The sequence below is a fragment of the Helicoverpa armigera genome, chromosome 20 (assembly GCF_030705265.1).
Source record: "Helicoverpa armigera isolate CAAS_96S chromosome 20, ASM3070526v1, whole genome shotgun sequence".
In the NCBI taxonomy this organism is placed as follows: domain Eukaryota; kingdom Metazoa; phylum Arthropoda; class Insecta; order Lepidoptera; family Noctuidae; genus Helicoverpa; species Helicoverpa armigera.
The window spans coordinates 4,242,206-4,262,666 of record NC_087139.1 but is presented as its reverse complement, the minus strand read 5'-3'; the positions used below and the strand labels follow the sequence as shown (position 1 = coordinate 4,262,666).

The 20,461-nt window shown below is 38.1% G+C and overlaps 1 protein-coding gene across 10 annotated transcripts in view; it reads left to right on the top strand.

Annotated features, from left to right (window-relative positions):
- The window catches only part of LOC110380431 (sodium/potassium-transporting ATPase subunit alpha), a 40,857-nt gene that overhangs the window by 7,179 nt on the left and 13,217 nt on the right, over positions 1-20,461 (top strand). For 5 of the 10 annotated variants that reach the window (XM_021340418.3, XM_064039834.1, XM_021340419.3 and 2 more), the window contains exon 1: positions 18,496-18,715. The exons of 3 other annotated variants lie outside the window; for them this stretch is intronic. In XM_021340418.3, coding sequence (XP_021196093.1) covers positions 18,707-18,715 — 9 coding nt within the window. In that variant the 5' untranslated portion in view covers positions 18,496-18,706. Of the gene's footprint in view, positions 1-18,495; positions 18,716-20,461 lie in introns of those variants that run through there. 2 more of the 10 variants (XM_021340413.3, XM_021340417.3) reach the window with 1 other exon arrangement.

Here is a 20,461-nt window from a genome sequence, read left to right as displayed (position 1 = left end):
ATTTTTATACATTTAAACTCCACGTGGATAGAGAACTTTATCCTGTCAATTAAGCTACTTATCACTTCTATTAAACTCCATGAAAATGGGCCACTTTTCTCCAGTAAAAACAATGTCAGCAGATCAATAAGGGATTCTAGATGAATTGACATTTCAAAGCATTGTGGCCGATGAGTTTTACTTATTATGTTGGGGAGACAATAAGCCACTGGAAATTGAATCATATTATTTGAATGCTCTTTGTTTTTGTGTCGATTGGTTGACTTGTATTAAGTTTGTATGCTCCAAAGGCCATAGGTGAATTTAATATAGTTTTATGTCTAAACTAAACTGGTATTAACCCGAAGTTCTTACGTAGAGCTTCGCTGCAGCGCAGAAAATAAAAATTTATGGTGCAATCCTTTTTAGGTGCGATATACGTGCGCGTTTACATGTGTGCAAGGTGAAATGGGTTGTTAAATTATCTTATGAGGATAGGGATGGGAAGTGAGAATCCTACTGGAAAGATAATGTCCAGAGTAATATTGCTTGACAAATGCTTTAATTTTTCGTCAGTTCGCTGCAAGCTTTTGTAAAGCCTGTAAAACCAGTCGAGATATGAACATAGTGCTTATATTACTTAATTAGGGACAGATATCACATCACACCCAGAGAGTTTCTAAGCTGCGAAAAAGAATCGTATAGTTGCCTTCCAAAAATAAATGAAAGAAAATAAATCTGAACAGGAAAGAAAAACTGAAGACTTATCCGTATGCTGGAAAATTCCTGTTCAAAAAATATCCAACTTATGTCCAGGATTTATCTGAAAGCCTTTCACATAAAAATGACTAAGTTCTTCCACATAAAATAAGTATAGATAGAACATTTTCTAAGGTAATCCCGGGGTTACCCGAGGGTTCGCTAGGTACGTAATACACGGGCAGGTAACATTCCAGAAGATTCCATTGGGCGTGCCTAGATATACCTAGCTTAGAACACAATGTAGGAAGTAATGGACTGTAACAACAAAATTACATAGAATCTCATGTCGTAAAACCTGCTTCAATTAAGGTTTTGTTTACGAAGATTAAATAACTTGTGATGGAGTGGAAAAGCGGAACCAATTAAGCGCGTGAAGGTCAGTTTACTTTCCCGATTAATATTTCTTAGGGGAGCGCCAGCATAAACTAGGCTATTAATAGCGCCTATACTATTTACTCAGCATCTTAAGTACCTACATAATATTATGTATCAAATCTTCTATTCTAGAAAAATATGTATAATTCATTTTAACACCAAACTGAGCCACACCAAAGAAATAAAACCTAAGAGCTTAGAAACGAAGGTAGCATCTTCCAAGTATGTTTACCCTCGTGATATATCTTGGAGTACAATAGCGTTAGTGGGGCTTTAGAACAACGCTATTCATATCTATTGTTAACAACGACTTTGTAGAACTCAAGTGCTGCGCAACATTCCAGTCGAGAAAACATTTAATTGGAAACTTGTCGAGCGGTGTCTTGTTAAAGGTGAATAAGTGGAGTCTAACTCGCATACGTTTCCAACTCTGATTAAATAACTCAATTAAGTTCCAGAAAGGGAAGTTAAACGAAGAAATTTCGAGTTTGATCATTGCGAGCAGTCGTGTGGCGGAATAATCTTGTTTGTAAGTCGCCTATACCTAAAGCTGCTCAGTATTCCAAATTACGTTTGTTCTAGAACTTTCTTACATATATGTACAGAGTTATCCTGGTGGGGTTGAGAGCTTCGCCGATGTTATTCAAATGTTGCGATTTCATTATGCAAGTAGCTCTCGCGTACATTGTCATCCTTGCACGTAGAAATAACCCCTGTGGGTAAACTAGATCCAATGAAACATTCAGTAGTTTTCTTCGGAAATGAAAATTTTATTCTTGTAACATTTTATTTTGTTTTCTTTTTAAAATGGTATGAGAATGATCTGACTATACATTAGGCTCTGACTGTATTCATTATTAGAATTGAACCTTTTTAAACCGTCGAAGTACGGATAATCTTATTAATGTTCGTAGCCGTTGTATGCCTACGAGAAATCTGGCGTAGCCCTAGCAATACGATTTTAAAGGCATAGCCTCAATTATTTTAAGACCTTCCACGCAATATAAATACTTATGGGCTTAATTTTGACCTTGGCACAGTAAACATTATACAAAATATGCCTAATTATTCTGATGGATCTTTTGATACACGCACAGACGCATTTGTTTGACCCTCCTTTTTTGTTGTTAAGTACATTGTTCTCCTTTTGGACAAAGATCTCCCCATGCTCTGCCATCTTTCATCATCAAAAGAACAAAGTTTTCCTATTTTCGTGAAGGTAATACGAAATAAACATTACCTACGTGTAAAATATTTTCAGTATGCGCTCGTATTATATGTATAAATCAGATTGGCTTACGAATCCGACATACCAATGTTCCGTCTTTCTATTTCGGCAAACATTTTTATTATCAGATTATACGGGTTCGAGGATACTCGTAGCGTGAAATGGTCAGTTTTTCAGTATTCTGTAGCAAAAATTGCCAAAACGGAACGTTTGTACAGCGATCCCGACTTTTGTCTGTTTGCCTTTTATAGCGGAGAGCGTTCACGAAAACCCGGGTTGAACAAAAAAAACCTCACCGTTTTATTTATACGTCTCAAGTCGAAACGAAATCGAGCATTTTCATCTCAACTCCTCCTTCGTCAGATAGGAATGGATCCATCAAGGTATTTTAGGCGTTGCAAAATTGTCAATTTATATGTAAATGAACGCCGCCATTAGGAGCTTCCAGTCATCGACCATTTTCAATATCTGTGTACTTAAGGTATCGATTTCCAAGAGTCCGTAATGTATCTCCGGTAACCGTACGTTCGCTGTATCGACAAAATGGAGGACGTTTAACCTGTAGGTATATAGCTAGCTACTTACCTTTAATTAGCAGTGTCTGATACCTTACGTCGAACTTTTAGTAGCTGTAAGAAAGGTCATAGAGGTATTGCGTGTCGCTGTTCCAATATATTCGTGTTTATGACTGGGGTTGCTGAAGAAAGTCCTTGAAACAAAATTCAGGGTATCCTTCACAATGGGCTTATAAGGTTACGTGCGTGCTTGTCATTGACACATTTACTAGTTGTACAATATTGCCTAGTCCCATCATGTGGCACACGAGTAAGGCTGCGTTATATATATGTATGTAAAGATGCGTTTTATTTTTCGTCTTACCTTTTTGCTGGCCCATCGCCAAAGTTTCCTTTAAGAAAACTATTCGTGTGCTTATCAGTAAGCTCACTCCTAGCTGTTCGACGTTACGAAGTTTCTGTTTTCTTACGGAAATATGCTGATGGTTTCTTTCGAATAACACTAAGATAAGCCCTTAAAATATCAGCCTGCATATTCCAAAACATCAAAATCCATCCTGCCAATCTACTTGTATGCCTGCAACATTAATAAAATGCCGACTAAAATAAAATTATCCTGGCACAGTAATTCACAATAATAAAACGATAAAGAATATAAAATTTAAAAATTTAATGCATGAAGAAATGTTGTAAAGCATTTCAGAATTGCCATTGTCACAAAGAATATTTGATTTGTGGCCTGTTTGTGCCAGAGAGAGAATGCCAACGCAAGTAATAAAATGTACTATACATTCCTTATCCGAATATTGCCCTGCATTATTATGAATGTTCCCCTCATTTTATAGACATTCTACACAAATTGGCTTAGCCTAAAAATATTCATTCGCCCATCCATCCAAGAAGTTACAAAGGCAATATTAGGCAGAATAAACTATTTTTATGAGGTTTTATTCAAATTATTACGCACTTAACTAGCACCATATTTTCCTCTACGATCGGATGATGAAATATTCTATAAAATATCTGAAATTCAGCAAGGAAAATGGGTGCGGTCCGGCATCCTACTGCAGCCTTCTAGAGACAAGGTTTTTAAAGGCAGTATTGTGGTCTCTTTGTGAGGTAGATACCCTAATTACATAATTTTACCGTCTCCGGGGAGTGTAGAATTTCAGACTCGTGCAAAATTTCCTACAAAAAAGAAAATACTTTTTTCGTTTTCCTTTTATGAAAAGCATATTCAGTATCCAATTACGTAAGGAGAACAGCTTTTTCGATACATATCAATTTTGGTTGGCCGACACAGAACCGAATCAATTCGACCGATATCTCAAACTTGAATCTAAACGGCCACATTTACACGTGATCCTATGAACTTAAAACGTCAAAACGGGAACGGCAACGTCAGGCAGAGTCTGTGCCAAGATGGTAGCCAAGATATCCGTGGAGGAGAGCGCCTCGAGCTTTTTCCCCGTACATTGGCCCTAGCATGAAGTGCCCGGCGCCGTATTGATTAGACAGGACTGCTGAATGTTACATAACTACGCGACGCGCCCGCAGACTCGCAGACTGCAAGACTACATTGATTATTATACTATATCGGTTTGAAAAACTTCATCGACCAATTCTATAATACGGACTTATAAAAAATCTGCTGCGTATTACGTTGTTAGTTCAACTTGGGGATTATATACCTAACTTTGATTTCCTAGTGGATTTAGCTTTTCGATAGAGGAGAGCTTACAGTCTTCAGAGAGCTTCCAATCTTAGTTTAATTAAGTTTCGTTCATCCAATGCCCTTTGTAGTAGGAACTGTCATCAGGTAGCTTCTTATCTACAAGTAATTATCGAATAATGCTTTTAGTGAGACCGTTAAGCTAAAATCTAACAACCCATAATTACCCATAAGTATGTCACGATCGTAGGTGGCTGATAAAGCTTTTTCCATAATTGAAGTAAATGCTACCGCACCTAGACTTGATGCGCTGTTGAGTATACAATATACATAGATTCTTTTCAAGGCAACTTATTTAGGAAGGTGTAGTGGTCCATTTCCTGAGTGTGTTATTTTTCTTCTATTTTTTCAACCAAAATAGACAAGCATATCAGAATCGTATATTATAAACTAAACAGAGAGTCTCTCTAAATAAATGAGTTAGTTCACCTCATTGTTACGACATGAGGAAAGAGGGTGGTGATTTAATTCTAGAACGTTCTTACGATTCCGCTGAACGTCTGTATAATTTATGAAGCTTTGAACACGTTCTCGTTCCTATTCCTCATAGTGGAACCTATTTTGTGAGTATAATTGTGCTAAATCAATACATTGACTGCTGCTAATGTCTTTCTATACGTAGTTTATAAATACTTTTCTTATAGTCCTTGAGAATTTTCATGCTTTCATTTTAAATGGGAAATTCAATATAGAAGAAGCACTCAATATATCCATTACGGAATCGAGTGACGTGATACAGTGATGTGACGTGACGCCCACGCTACGTTTTCCGCACAATTGCAATAACACTAAGGGGTATACCTACATGCTTAAAATGTTCGCGATGTACGTCGCTCCTTCAGTTCAATAGAAATTCAATTTATACAATGCAAAGTTGCAAATGGAGATACCGCAATTCAAATCAAATTTCTTCTTTAAAATGAGCTCTGAAATGGTTTCATTTCACTGTACAGGTTTAGAATACAAGTTGTGCCGTAGTATCGACATTTTTATTAACAAGATATTGAAACTGCGAACGTTCACAATGCTTTCCTTTCATTTCTTTGAACTGAAATGTTCTTTCTGTAACGAAACTATTTTACCTCCCTTTTATTTCCATTTTAAATGGCAGGCAACCTGTTATTACGGACTACTCTATAGTGTCTCCGAAATAGTTATGTTTAAGTTCGTCGGTTCTTCGTCGCTCTATAAAAAAGATCTTTCCTCTTTATATCTTTGAATAGGTTTCGTATAAATTCGTCTAACTCTATAAGCTTCTAACTGTATAGTTTCAGTACACAAGTAATTCCAGCTAAACGCTTAAAGTCAACATGGCGAACGTAATTATGTTTGCTCGGGTCTTGTCGGAGACAGTCTGATATGCACGCTCAGCGTGATAGAAACCTTCTGTCTTGTCAAGCTTACGACACGACATGCGTACTGTGTATGCTGCTCCATTTCGCTCACAGAATTATTAATTCCGCAATATTAATGATGGATTTTCTGGCTTAGTATCAAAGACTTTGTTTTGGTTTAATTTAAGAGGGATGTCTAAAATATCAAATCTTCCATCAGGTCTGTTCACTAATTTGTAACGTCGTCTATTATCTATCATTCTTTGATCAGCAATTTAGATCGTTACTGACAAAGGAGGTAAACAATATAAATGCTACTTTAGGATTTACGTACGTATATTGCTTGATTGGCGTGTAAGTAAACGAACTCCGCTGTTCAAAGAAACTCTAAGAACAAGGAATATAAATTTTGTTTAGGTGTTAATCATGATGTTCTACGGTTAATTTTGTTCTATGGTATTAGCAATATTGGTTACATTAGGTGATCCGTGTAATATCTTATCTTAAATTACTGCTAATTGATCTGAGCAAGTATAACTTATCAATTTCGCCCGTTGTGTGGATTCCATATTCTAGATTGCGGTAATATTTCTTAATGAACTGTGAATTAGAAGAATGTAGGTCCACCAACTGGCACGTTAACGTCGTCTCTCGCAATTTTAATTCACAGAATTATAATAAGTTTCTTAGCTACAGCCAGTTTTGAAGTTATTAAAACATGGTAAAATCTTAACTATGAATATTTATTATATGAAACATATCCCAAAAATCTGTCGTACTTTCAATAAAATTATTGGATATGAACCCCCAATACACGAGGAAAATAATTCTAATAGCATCATAATTTACACAGGCAGGTACAGGCATATACCGATATTCCTCACGTGTCTTTAATCTTATTCGTAATCGATTGTATGGCGCAGGTTTATCCGAAAAAATCTGTGCACATCTAACTGGTTATGCATTTCTTTTGCTCTTTAAAGTTCATTGTTCTGTTGACATAAATGTGAAAATGATTCTAGTTTTCTCAGGCCGATTCACCGCTTTAAAGAAGTTAACGTTACAAAGGTCGTCTGAGTTCCATCCTCACTAGATAATTTGGCTAATTTAAATTAACAAACCTAAACAGTTCTCATCCTCTGACTCAGTCTAGGTACGCAGATTACCCCATTGAATAGGTTCAAAGGCCAAAATGAAATCCAGCTTTAACTGCAGTGTGCCCGCCATCCAGTCTTGTGATTGTATGACTAATGCGTGTGTCTGACAACGTATGCATGTGAAGCTACCGCTTTATTGTCATGCCTTAGTGTAGACTTACGTATTGTGTAACATTATTTATTGTTGTTATGTCATGCCTATCATCGGCATTATTTCTTTACAATATTTGTAATGGCATGCAGTTTTTAATCACCCACTTTCAACGAAAAGTGTTAAAACATCCTCCATGAAAACGGCACTCTCATGCCATTGTGAACATCAAAATTTTCCTTTTTCCCCTTTTGATTTATTAGTGGCAGTTTATTGTTTCACGCGACACGACTTAATTAATTTAAAAGCAGGGAGATAACGGAGTATAAAACTAGCGCTTTACGACGCCCACATCCAATTTCTCGCAAACGTTGCTATCCCGCCAGTGCCGCACATAATGATACCTAAATCATTTAGTGTGACAGTTAGTTTTTGTACTGGTGATCTTATCCCTTCTTTTTCTAGAACCCTTTTAACTGTAAGTTATGTGCTCAAAACTATTGCTCGTTTTTCTTCTAACCATTACCGTTTACACCTAAACTACGATCAAACATTTAGATCTCTACCATGCAAATACTATAAAACTTGTATCATTATAATTCATGAAAGGCCCCGTGTCCACTGCTTCACCTGAAGAAATGCTGGGACGTGATCTAATATGGATCAAATACGTTTGCATGTAAGAAATAAAATAGCTCTAGCAATACAAAGTCACATATTACAGCTGTTCTTACAAAGAATAGAAATAGTAAACGACTTTGTACGTAAAAGCTTCCTGCGATGTAGTCTTTACTTTGTCGGAGAAGAAAAAGATGTGACAAGGAGTGAAATTGAAATGAAACCCTATTACGATGATAAAACAGGTGTAATAGATAGCTTTCTCAATCCAGATTCTCGGACAGTTTATTAAATTAGTCAGCAATACAAACAGTAGTGGTGATTATATTTAATAGTAGACCATATCATAATAAAGCGTACGCACTAGAAATTAACTGATTACTATTTTGCGTGACTACTTTAGTGTCAAATGGAAGTAGAATGCTATTCCACAAATGGCTGGTTAATAAACAGCTGTCACTTTTATCTAATCGTTTCATCATTTGACAACTTTTTTCTTTACACTAATTTCGCCATGAAATAGAATTAAGATTTTAGAAAAAAAAAACCTTCCGGAGCATTTTATTCTGAAATGCTGATTCCTTACATGTTCTGGTATTTTTTTTTTAATCTAAAGCTAAGCGTATTACGTCCCACTTTATTTTAGAGTCAACGTTTTCATTCTGTGCGATTTGCAACTTCTACACTCATTTAAAACCCACAGGGAGTGCAGCAAAGCCCTGGAAAAATTAAATTTGCAATTCTGCAAAGCAACTAAGGAGCTTTACATAAATCTCATTTTCTCGGACTGGTGCTTGCTTCGACGATTTGTCAATTCGTGTGACGCCCAGAAGGGCATTTAAATGAATAAAAGATAACTGATAGCTACATAGTGCACTTTAAAAAAGAGTGAAAAAAGGGCGGTGTAATTCGATTCGGACTACTCAGCTCTTTAATCGAGTTACTAATAAAATCCGGAGTGCTCAGGCGCTGATGACCGTGCTCAGGGCAGACGCGAAATTCATTCATACTCGTATACTTCGCCCACGTCCAATTGGACCAGCAAGTAGTTAATTCTGTAATAGGGAACGAACTTACCTGAAACTTTTCCGCTATATTCGCAAACTTCCAACTTAGTGTTTCTTGGAAATTGCTCGTTTCTGTATATGTAGCTACGTAGCTCGTTATCTTAATTAGCTAATTTTAGGACTACGTTATTGTAACGAAATCATTAAGTTGAGGCATTAGAACGAATTGTATTTATTTGAACTGGAACTGAACTGGACTCTGACAGCGTTACAGAAAATCCATTAGGTACAGCGTGTTTTAGACATTAATGTTCCTTTAAACCGAAATTAGTATGCGATGCACGTTCTCTACGGATGACTGGCTTCAGTCTAATCTCACATGAAATTCAATCATATCGTAATTTTTGGATTACGCGGAATCTTCTCGGAATAATAATAAAATTTCATTACTGAACTTAAAACCGTGTATACCGATCCTGATTACATTTTCATATCAGTGTGTGTGTTTCTAAAACGTAGTGCATTGAACTGATCTAAGCGGTGTGGTGAACGGAAATCGCGCGGGGTCTGTCCAGATTCACCGGTGCGGACCGCCTCGAGCGGATTTTACCGGCATTAGCCAGTAACGGTCAAAGGATAATCGTTTAGATTCGGTTAATACTCTCGTATGCACGCGAAGATCCTCTCGAGTCCTTTCAGTACCTTTTTACTGCGCAGAGCAGTAAATTGAATATTTAATTTGGGATTTATGACTCTCTTGGGTGATGACTCATTGTCAACCTTTCTGAAGGTAGATTATTTATGAACACCCCTTCAACAAGGTCAATTTGATGTCAATTTTGAGATAATTTACCCGAGATCATCTTACTTTCAACTTCATACATGTTTATCGTGCGATCTTACATATTAACACCGTAATACCTTCGGCAATATGTTGCCGACGTGAACAATAAAGGCAAATATGCCTATAATCTGAAAGATTAATACCTACTATGTATGCGATAAAAAGTTATATCGTGACTCCAATATGAAGGTAATGTAGCTATGCGGTGCCGTCAGGCTCATAATTGAGTTATGTGGAGCGCGGCAATTCTCACGTGCACTTAACACCGGTTGATTCGCGAAATACCCTGGAGCCTGTTTAACACACCCGACTCGTCGCCAATGCCAGGATTAGCTAATTAGTGCGAAATGAATGGGCATTACGCAACACCGATACTGATATTCATGGATGTACTAAAATCATCAATACCTCAAACATCAAACTCGATTGGAACACAATACATGTTAACCTGCTTATTTTCTGAACTCATTTCAAAATTTTAACATTTTTCTGCCAAGTGTTGCTTGGCTCATTGATTATACGGGGATATACCAGTACTCCAGTACTGTCAAACGCATAACAGGCTTTCGATTTGATTCCCATTTTTTCCAGCGTCGCTACGACAGAAGGGTGAATAGCGAGCTTTGAAATTCAAATTTCCCTTCAGACTAAAAGCTGCAGATGTCAGTCCACAGTGAGGTATTACGCAACGATGCGTACTTTTTTGTTCTGTTCCTAAAAAGGTTTTGTCTCTGACTCGTACCCTGTTTGCTAATCCGCTGAATGTTAATGCAGCCCTCCTGCCGCAGTTCTCAAATGTCAACCGTATAGTCACACAAACATTTTCAAACAGTTAACCGGCTTCGTGGTTAACTAATCCTCTGCTCCATTATTCGGAAACAATATATTTTGTATTTTGTTTCAAAGGGCTCAAAAAAACATAACTGTAATGTAAACTATACGGAAAACAGAGTTGTTAAGTACTGCAACTTGTCGGCGTAACTAATATTATAAATATCGGTAGGACTTTACAATTTATGCTGCAAATTTTGTTGTTTCTTTAAATATTACATTTATCATGTTACCAAAATACCTCCAGCGAACCTTGTTAAATCGCTACTCTTCAATGTTTCCACCAATGGAGAGTGGAGTCGAGACGTGTGCAATTTTTAGAATAGTTCAGAGAACTATAAATATTATCTGCCAGTACATATTGCTAAACTTCCTTCGTCTTCACCTTCAGCCTGTACGCTGAGCCGAGTGAATCAACAGCACAGGCCGTAGCAACGACTATGACGTCCGATGTTTATACTTGCTCATATAATGTTTACTCTGTAATAATTTCATTGACTGTATTTCGTGGAATACGTATTTCACTAAGCAGGGACACGTTTTTGGCATAGGCACGCGTGATCTCGCTGAATCGCAGCTTCTGATCGCATTTCCTCCTCGAAGAACTTAATCTCGTCGAAATTTAACCTAATATCCGCGCGCACGCCTAATGTCATTTGATACGAGAATTCGGCGATTTTTATGGAGGCTCCTTTCGGGATATGCCTTGATCCCAGAGTGGATTTATTGAATTTTCCGTCACCGGAATCGACATCTAGGTACGAAAGAATAGTCGTTTATGTATGTCTTATTGGTACCACTATATTTTTCTATTAAATATCAAAATATTCTACCGTCACTGTATTCAATAAATCTTCAAAATATCGATCGAGATGCCATAGCTTGATTGAAAACACCATTTGACTAATGCTCTAGCTGAGATTTGGAATACCGTCGCCTCACTTCTGCCTGTAGGCAAATCTAATATCGGAAATTGACTCGACTCGACGGTTTATTCACTTTGACCTCGCTCGACTCGGCTGGAGGTGAGGTAAAACTATTATCCCACACCTCAGCGTTAGTGAATCAAGAGCCCCACTGGCACAGGCCCACATCCCACTTTACTATAGCTTCTGGAATATTCCACAGCGGAACACACAGGGTGAATAGCCCCCAACCTCTAGATACATTAACGAGATTATAACATGGAAATTGCACCTTTTCCGTATTTTTTCCTTCGCCGCTTAGAACAGTAGTTTTCCTGCAATATTTTTATTGTTTGCCAATGGTATTGGAGTCACGTTGTCGACGTAAACGCGTTACTTTATTCTGCACACATGAACTTGCTACCTATCATCACATAAGCGTTTGTATGGAAATATTGACGCGACAACAGCAAGCTACTGCTATCGATCACATGTATGTAATTATCTTCTTAAAGGCGGTTTGAAGCGGTGGCAGTTCACCAGCTATACAGTTATCGTTGGTTATTTCTTGAACCAATTGAAGTAGGTAATACTTGCAATAATTATAGAAGTACCAGTATTACAATGGAACGTTCCAGGAACGAACGCACCAGCGTTCGCTCTCGCCGAAAGACGTTGCTTCCAAAAAAATCTTTAGACTATGTATCTAAAATGATTTACGTCGTTTATTTTGTGAGCAAATCAATAACATTCCAACCGCTTCGTGATGTTCTTGACCGATTTTTTCATATCCTACCCTTTGCCTAGCTACAAAGATTGAAATAGACCAAGACCAATAAAAATATGCGTGAATATCATGATTCATCGATAGACAACTTTGAAGAAGGTACCGACTGTAAATTTTCTGAATTCGCCTCGAGAAATTCTACTCTCCACAGACTATTTTACTACTTAGGTATTACACTGATTTCATTGCGTCTATTCCATTAAATATGAGATGTATCTTTCGTCGTTCTGCCATATCGGCTGAACCAGCCCTAAATTACTCGAGTTGGCAGAGCTCAAAACCACGTGTAGCGTAATGTAGCGTACCGGTTTCCTTAGTTGAATATTAAAATGTGGGACTAATCGTTTGTCTTGTGAAGACATGCTATTTCTAGCATTTTCTATGTTAATGGCATGCTACTTTGTATTATTGCCCACTTCCCGTCCAATCCTGTCAACCTAAACCTGAGTCGGTCAAATCGGTGCCAAAATATGCTCATATTTCGCTGTTCATGTTTGTATATTTTGATTATTTTAATTCTAGACCATATACAAGCTTTTTATGACTTCTAAAAGATATTTTTCATCTGTCTTTAGGGCCCATTACTAGCCGTTTAATGAGAGTTAGTCCCCTTATAGTAGCATTTATTTGAGTATGTTTTTCATTTAGATACCCCGGTACCTACTGATTTTTGTTTCCTTCGAAATCGAGCGATTCAAAAGAAAGAGTTTCAGGCTTAGATTTCGTAAACGTTATCTGAAGGTGATACACAATATTGACGTACAAATATTTTACTCTACAATTACGCTTTACTAACAAAATTTGTTAACTATCATTACTACGTAAATTCCCCAAACTGTTTTATGTCTACTAATAGTGGAAGTAAATTCTTTTTTAACAGAATCTCATTTACAACAATCATAGCTTCGGTTGAGAGGAAAAATAAACATTACATATATTAGTGAGAAACAGATCTCTTTGTGAGAAATGTTTGTTTTTACTTATGTATTTAATAGTGTTTACGTGATGAATATCAACTGTATAGACTGCTTTATTAGGATGTTAATCACTCATTTGGTTTAATTGATATCATCGGCTTCTATTTCATGTGCAGATTTTGGTGTGTTTGTCTATATCTTAAACGATTTTGGACTACGAAAGGATTATTTATGATTATGAGGTAAAATAGTTCCCTACGTACGTATATATGAAAGTTTGCGGATTAAAAACATGCTATTCCAACTAATTTTGCCAAGAATTGTACTTCAAGATTCCACTTCAGACTTTTAACCTCAATCTCTTTAAATGCTAGCTATCAAGTGGTTTACAATAAGATATTTGCATAAACACATTTCGCCAACGAATATAATATTTTACGGCATACGTCAACCTTCTTGCTTGTAGACGAAAGTTTACCTTATATCCCAGCGTACACTCAGGCCACGCTATTTCTGAAACATGCGGATTGCGGTCTAGGTATTTTGCCTAACAATAGATGATTTACTATGTTCCCCAAGAATACGTTGCTAACAGATACGAATATGTAATACATCTCTTCGGCTTTGAGATTGATTTCCAAATCCCAAGCGCAGAAAACAAGAGGTATGAAATATTTATCATCTGAATCACTCGTTCGAAAGTTTCCTACCCCAGGCCCATGAACTTTAATGTAAAAAGTTGGTCCAATAATTCACTCAAAATGCAAATGCCCAGGATTCCTCAGAGACCGATCAATTTGTTTTCCAGTTTGTTTTGGAAAATAAAAATAAAGAGTTTTTAATATGATGAGGATTTTTACTACTGTATTTTATTTCCGTAAGGATTACTTCGTCTATTACACCACCCATCCATCGATATCTGCTTGCGTAGAGGGAGGCTCAATTTTCTCACCGGAGATGAACATCTTCAACTAGTTAGCATTCCTCGCTTCATCGGGTGTACTCGTCAGTAATATTTATGCGCCCACTTCAGGCCGCTCCTCGACTCGGAACGCCTCATTATAAGCTTTCAGCGTAGTTTTAAAATTATGAGCCGTTTGAGATAGCGCTGACTGGCAATTTATGGCACCATCCATTCTTCTTGAAGATGGTCACTGAATATCTTGAGAAAGCATTTAAAACTCTGATAATAACCTTTACAGTAGTAGTATAGTCCTGTTTACTGTACATTTTATATCTTTGTCCTGAGTTACGTAACTTGTTCAGGAAAGATCTAGGATGTCTATACGCCTGGGTATGCTAGAATTTAGTTTGCCCAATATATCTTTCCTGATCGAATTGCAGGCTTGTTGTCCCAATTGAGATGTTCATAGTCTTCAGGATTATCTAAATAGTTCCCATATAAGAGGCGATTTGGAAAATAATTAATGTTGGTGGGGCAGTGTGCGAGACGCGTTAGGTAACTGGCGGCGCGCGAGCGAGAAGGAAGACGGCGCGCGCCGACTCCACTATTGATCGTGGAGAATGACGCCCGGGGTGACCCAAATAGAGCCTCCGTGCACCCTCCGCCCCCCTAACCGAGCACCCCTCACTGACACCCCGCCCGCCGGCCGCTTCACGACGAATTTTCATATCAGCCGGTCTTTCACGACGAAGGAATGGCCCGCTGCCCCGACTTTGATACTAATGCTTTACATAATATATCATGAACAACCTAAATTATCTGCGTTTAAAATCTCTTTGTCGCCCTTAACATTTTGATATGTATTTTATATAACAAGCGAACCTTTTGTTTCTTATTTCCGATGCTAATTATAAAGGAAGTCTAATTTAAGTACTACGTTATAACTAAATTTCAGCAAAAAGCCCTCCCTAACCTGTAAACCCAAGCTATAATCTAAAATAAGTGACATAACACGCTTAACTGATTCCAGTTCATGTGATGTTTAAAGCGGCTTAAATTAGATCTTCAAAAGTATCCGAAGTTGAACTTTATTACTTGTGACTACATAATAACAGTACAAAATTAGACTCTTTCAAGTAAAGCTAATTCTAGATGGAACAAAGGAAATAGTTAAAAGTGCATTAAATATAAATTCAACCCCATGCCGTGCCGTGTTGGCAAGGCACGGTAACTGACCTATGCCTGGGAACCACCCTGCCGGTCGGTGCATGCGTACTATATTATTCACGTAGCTGACATATTGCAATTATATTGATCGGCGCCAGTAAATTTTACCTGGTTGTCTGTGGCAATGTACTGCTAACAGACTTATGTAATGACATTTTGTCTTTAGGTCTTGAAATTGTAGTACACCATACAGAATTAATGATAAAACAGACAGGCAGAATAATTGCTCATTGGATTAAACCTTGGGCTGTGTACGGAACTTTCCATATTATGCTTGAGCCTAGAGTTTTCCCCCGAGTTTAATTAATCCTCAGCAATTACGCAGAAAAACTGTTGGAATGCTCACAATTCTAGATCAACTGAAACAATGAGTGGAAAAGTCCTTTTGTTTTACGTCCCAGTCCAGAGCTAGTAAAATGAAAAATACGCGCACAGGCGGGGCACGATGGACGCTGAAATTGAAAAGTGTGCAACTTTGCGTTTTATTGTAACAGGGAGGCATAGGCTGCAGGAGATTGCGAATAAAATGTAGCAACGATTGCTTCAACGCATTTACGATCGAGTTTTTCAGCCGACTGTTGCTAAGTTGCAACGGAGGAAAACATTTATTGCGGTCGTCTGGCTCCAGAAGTAAAATTCCCTTATTTCTATTTAATGCTTTGGGATCTTATTAAGGAAGGCCTTTCATAAAATGTCGTAGGTCAAGCCATGCTTATTATAGCGCCTACCATTTTAGCATCATTATAATTAAAAGCTAATGTTGTTCGAGGGGTTTTGCGTGCCCAAGTGGGGATGTAGGGTCTAGTCGCTGGTTGTAGCGCCGACGATGTGTCTATATTTGCTGACGTATAATTACGCCAGGCCAAGCAGCGTCAAGTACCGGAAATTAATATCTGACAGGTAGCGCCCTCCGTGTCGCGGAAATTTATTCCACAATAAAAACTTAATGCCTTAACATCCATCCACGTCATTTTCACTTTTTGTTGTGGATTGCTCATATCAGTACACTTTCTTTAAATATGAATTTTAAATTCACCCCTGTTTGTAAAGGCCATTCCGACGTTTTTTTATGTAGTAACTATTATAGTAGTCACGCAACACGCGTGCTTATAATGGCGTGTTTGAGTTGGGAAACCCTTATAAAAGAGTCATTGTCACAGCAAGTTGACGAATAGTTAATGACGTCAATATTGTATAATCGAAGATTAGCGCGTAGCGTATGTTTTAGTGAGCGTATCTAATCGAGTAATTGTGTCAAGAGCTTTTGTATCTGCGTGTGATGTAGACAGGAATGACGTGAAAATTGATGAGTTCTCACTCCCTATCATTAATCCCTTCATCTCGAATACCGGATGACTTGTAAAATTTCGAATAAGCTTACATTTACAATCTCGTTTTCAGCCATCAATATCGCTGCAAAAAATTTTCAGCGTATTTTGTTGTATAGTTTCATGTGTTTTCAAACCTATATTTTTAAAATAAAGAAATATCTATGTAGTGTCTAGTGTAGGTACCTAAAAAAGTATTTTATCAGTGTTATCTAATTTTAAACTAGCGAAGGCTGTTCTTTAGCAAGATCGATTCGTGTTGTTGTCGAGTATAATAGGATTATTGGATTAGCTAGTTTAACTTCCTGCTTAAATAATGTTTCCTTATTAGGAAAGGCCGAAAGCGTTATATCTGGACATTTTGTTAAACTAAAATAAAGTGTAAATCATGCAATGAACCGTTTTATAGTTAAACCACAAATATTAATAGACACACCGACTGAATTAGTACATGTTAGGTACTAGTTAAACCGAAAATACTTTTAATACCAATAAATACCCTTTTGATCTCTCTGGCAAAAAACAACAAAGGATTTGTAAACCATTTCGGCTACGTTATGTTATTCCGTAAGGCCGAACATTTTTTTCTGATCTTTTTCCTATAACCTTTCGTTCGCTGATTTATTTATTACAGCCATATTTTTAAGACATCAATCATTTATGCAGACACTAGTTCGCAGTTAGTGCTACGTTATTCATGGCTCGTCCTGGTTTCTAGCCAATCGGATCGATCACTACTTGCATACAGTAAAACGAATGAACCACAAAGAGGCCGATGGCAATTTACTTCATCGATTATCTAAAATTAGCTTCGTAAATGCATCGGTGGTTCTTCGCTTGCAATTGTTTCCAGCAGGTTATTGGAATATTTCAGGAACTTTTCAGAATTCATTGAACCATTTTTTTTTTAACAAAAATATAAGAAATATTGTAGCTTACGTTCGCTCAGGAAGAAAACAATAACTGTAACGCTTATAGATACTATACACACGTATAGTACTTCGCACAAAAGATTTAATGGTGCCCATATAATGTGGCTAAAGCCTCCTTTTTGAAGGTAATGCGGGTTTCTAGTCCGCGATCAAAAGTAATAAATTCTGCGTGTGTTTCAGAAGCTGAAACCCACGGATTTAGCCGACCGGGGTAGTTGCTTTGGGAGGGCCACTGACTATAAAACATTTACGTCTAGAATTTATTTATATGCGGAGGTTATGACATTATCATAATACGAATGCAATAAACCGGACGCAAATGTATTCACTCGCTATAAAATTTATTGGCCGCCCAAATATAAACTGTTGGTTACGTCTGTATACCATACGAGAACCACGAACTTCGGTCAAATATAATCAATAAGTTTGTCACTTTAAATGTCCGTCTACATCTTATTTTGGTGATGATAAGCGCTCTTCCGCGAAGAGTTTGCCCTCGAGATAAGACCGTTTGTCAATAAGTTCTCAATATAGTATTAAAGCTGGGCGCGCCGCCCGCCGAGACGGCCTTCCGTCCGCCTACGTCGCGCGCCCAACCAACAAACGCTCATAAAATGTATTAACGCTATGTTCTTTTCGCACGGGTGGCTATAATAATACCTACCCCATATTAAGGGTATGTGAGACACTCAAATAATATACTTAATAAATTCAGAGTGGTACAAATATTTGGTAGATAGTATCGTTGAACATGCGTCTCCGGAAAGCTGTCGATCAGTAGGGGCTGTCAACGTACCGGTTGTGGAAGGTTACGAGCGGGGCGGTGGCGACAGAGGGCGCCGCGCGCAGCGGGTTGCGCGCGTCGCTGGCAGCGCGGCGCTGGCGTCGTGACGCAGTGTGACGTCAGTGCGCCGTCGGCTCAATACGCGCCGGCCCCACCGTCAGTCGCCGCCCGAAGCAGGCCGCCGAACGTCGCGCCCTACGCGCCTCTGCCATCCGCGCACCTCTCTCATACCGGGTTTTAGTTTCGTACAAAGATGACATAGCCAGTGCCGTGCCACGAGACTACGTGAAAGCGCACACTTTTTAAGTTTTTACGTTGGAACGAGGAAACCGTAACGGTCCCGTTGTTGCAGAACTAGCGACGACCCACCCCACTCCGTTGAGGGAAAGAGGCGAGACCGAGAGGCGGCTTGTTCCTTTTTATCCGCCTTTTCATAAAGACTAGCGAAAATGGGCGAGGTGAGTGCGGTGCTTGCAGTAGTGCTTGCCTTAGCCTTTACAGTAGCGTGCCGAGTCGGCGAGACAGTGCTTTCGTGAAGGTGTAAGTGCATGTCGCAGACAGTGAGTGCGGAAAGGTAACCGACGAGCCCTCAGCTGCTAGCGCGGGGCTCGTCTGCTCGTGAACAGTGCTTGCGATCATCGTCTCATGCCTCTGTGAAACCTCACCACAGGAAGCTATTTGCACGTTACATCGCCTTTGTTCTGATACGAAATTTCGACCGGTCCATTATCCTGTGCACGTAGTCAAAAAATCGTCGTTTTTCTCCTTTTAACCGCTTAAATTCCTTTGTCCATATGAATTATGATTATGCACTGAATGTCATTCATTTTGTAGATATTATATTTTGTATAACGGTTATTTAAGGATAAAATTAATTGCAAAGTAAGGGCGACTGAAGAGGAGCAATGTATCGGAGACGGCGCCGGTCGGGTTGCGTAACTCGCCGTATCGATCTGTGCGGAGAGGGACACTCCGCTCAGTCCCTCATATGCCAGTACTGAAACACTTCCTTGAAATGTCCTGAAATATTTTCATTTACTATTTCACATGAAATGTCCTCAAAAGAAATAGGTTTTATCTTTTCTAGTTGAGATTAAAACTTAGATGCATTCATGTTGCATTCCATGTAATTCGCTTTATCGAACTGCATTTTTGCAGTTCCAAAAATTTTACCCAATATTTTTTTTTCACGAATTGAATCGTCAATTCAGTTAATAGCAATTCAATTAAATATTAAATAGAATTTCATTGTAAAATAGATCTCTTGTAGATTTTGAAAAAATCGGAAAATATTAAATTACAATATTTTAACTTAATTCAATTCAAGTTTAATAATTACTAGATCTCCTAGCGGTAGATATGCTTTGACAAATTGCCTTCCTCCTAATTTCATAAAAGGACTTAATTTATAAAAAAAAAAAACTTATAAAACAGGATTGTAAAAAAACAAAGAAAGAAAAAAATATATCAAATCAATTTAAATCCGCAAGTCTAAACGATTTCGCAAAGCCAGTTCGCATCCAGGAAAGCTGGATATTGATTTCTCAGCGTGCCCTAGTTACCTCACGCCCATTTAGGTCGAATGTCCTGTCTTTTACAAACGTCATGTCCTGATCGCGTGATCATATTACTAAGGCAAAAAGACCATTCCTCACTAGGTGTTCTGAAGGAAGTGGCTAACAGGTTGTCGCGGGAGCCAACCGTGCTTCGGACACGACAACTATAAGAGTACCGAAGGTTTATTAGAAAATTGCCTTGTCATTATGTCATTTAAATCGCATAGAGTACCGTCGCTCTATTGGAGTATTTCCTTTATCCTTTATGACGACAGCACGCATCAATTAGGATGCTAGACGTGGTCCTTGAAGGTGTTTTCTAATGTCTTCTGACTTATGAGTTCTTTGGATATCCCATACTATTTCTTTAGCATGGGAATCTTTTAAATTAAAATCGAAACAGGATTTTAAGAATCTGCATTCATTCATTCGGTTCTTGTAGTCTTTAAACTCCAAATTCGCAAAAAATATTTTTTATCGCAGATGTAACTTAAAACTAATTATCAAGATTTGTTACCATGTAAATGAGGTGGACAGATTTAATTGTAACCGCGATTAATGCAATGCAGTGTTTATGCATTGTGACTATAGGTAACATGTGCAGCAGATTGTCTCTCTGATAGTTGCCACCATTTGTTGCCACGGCCA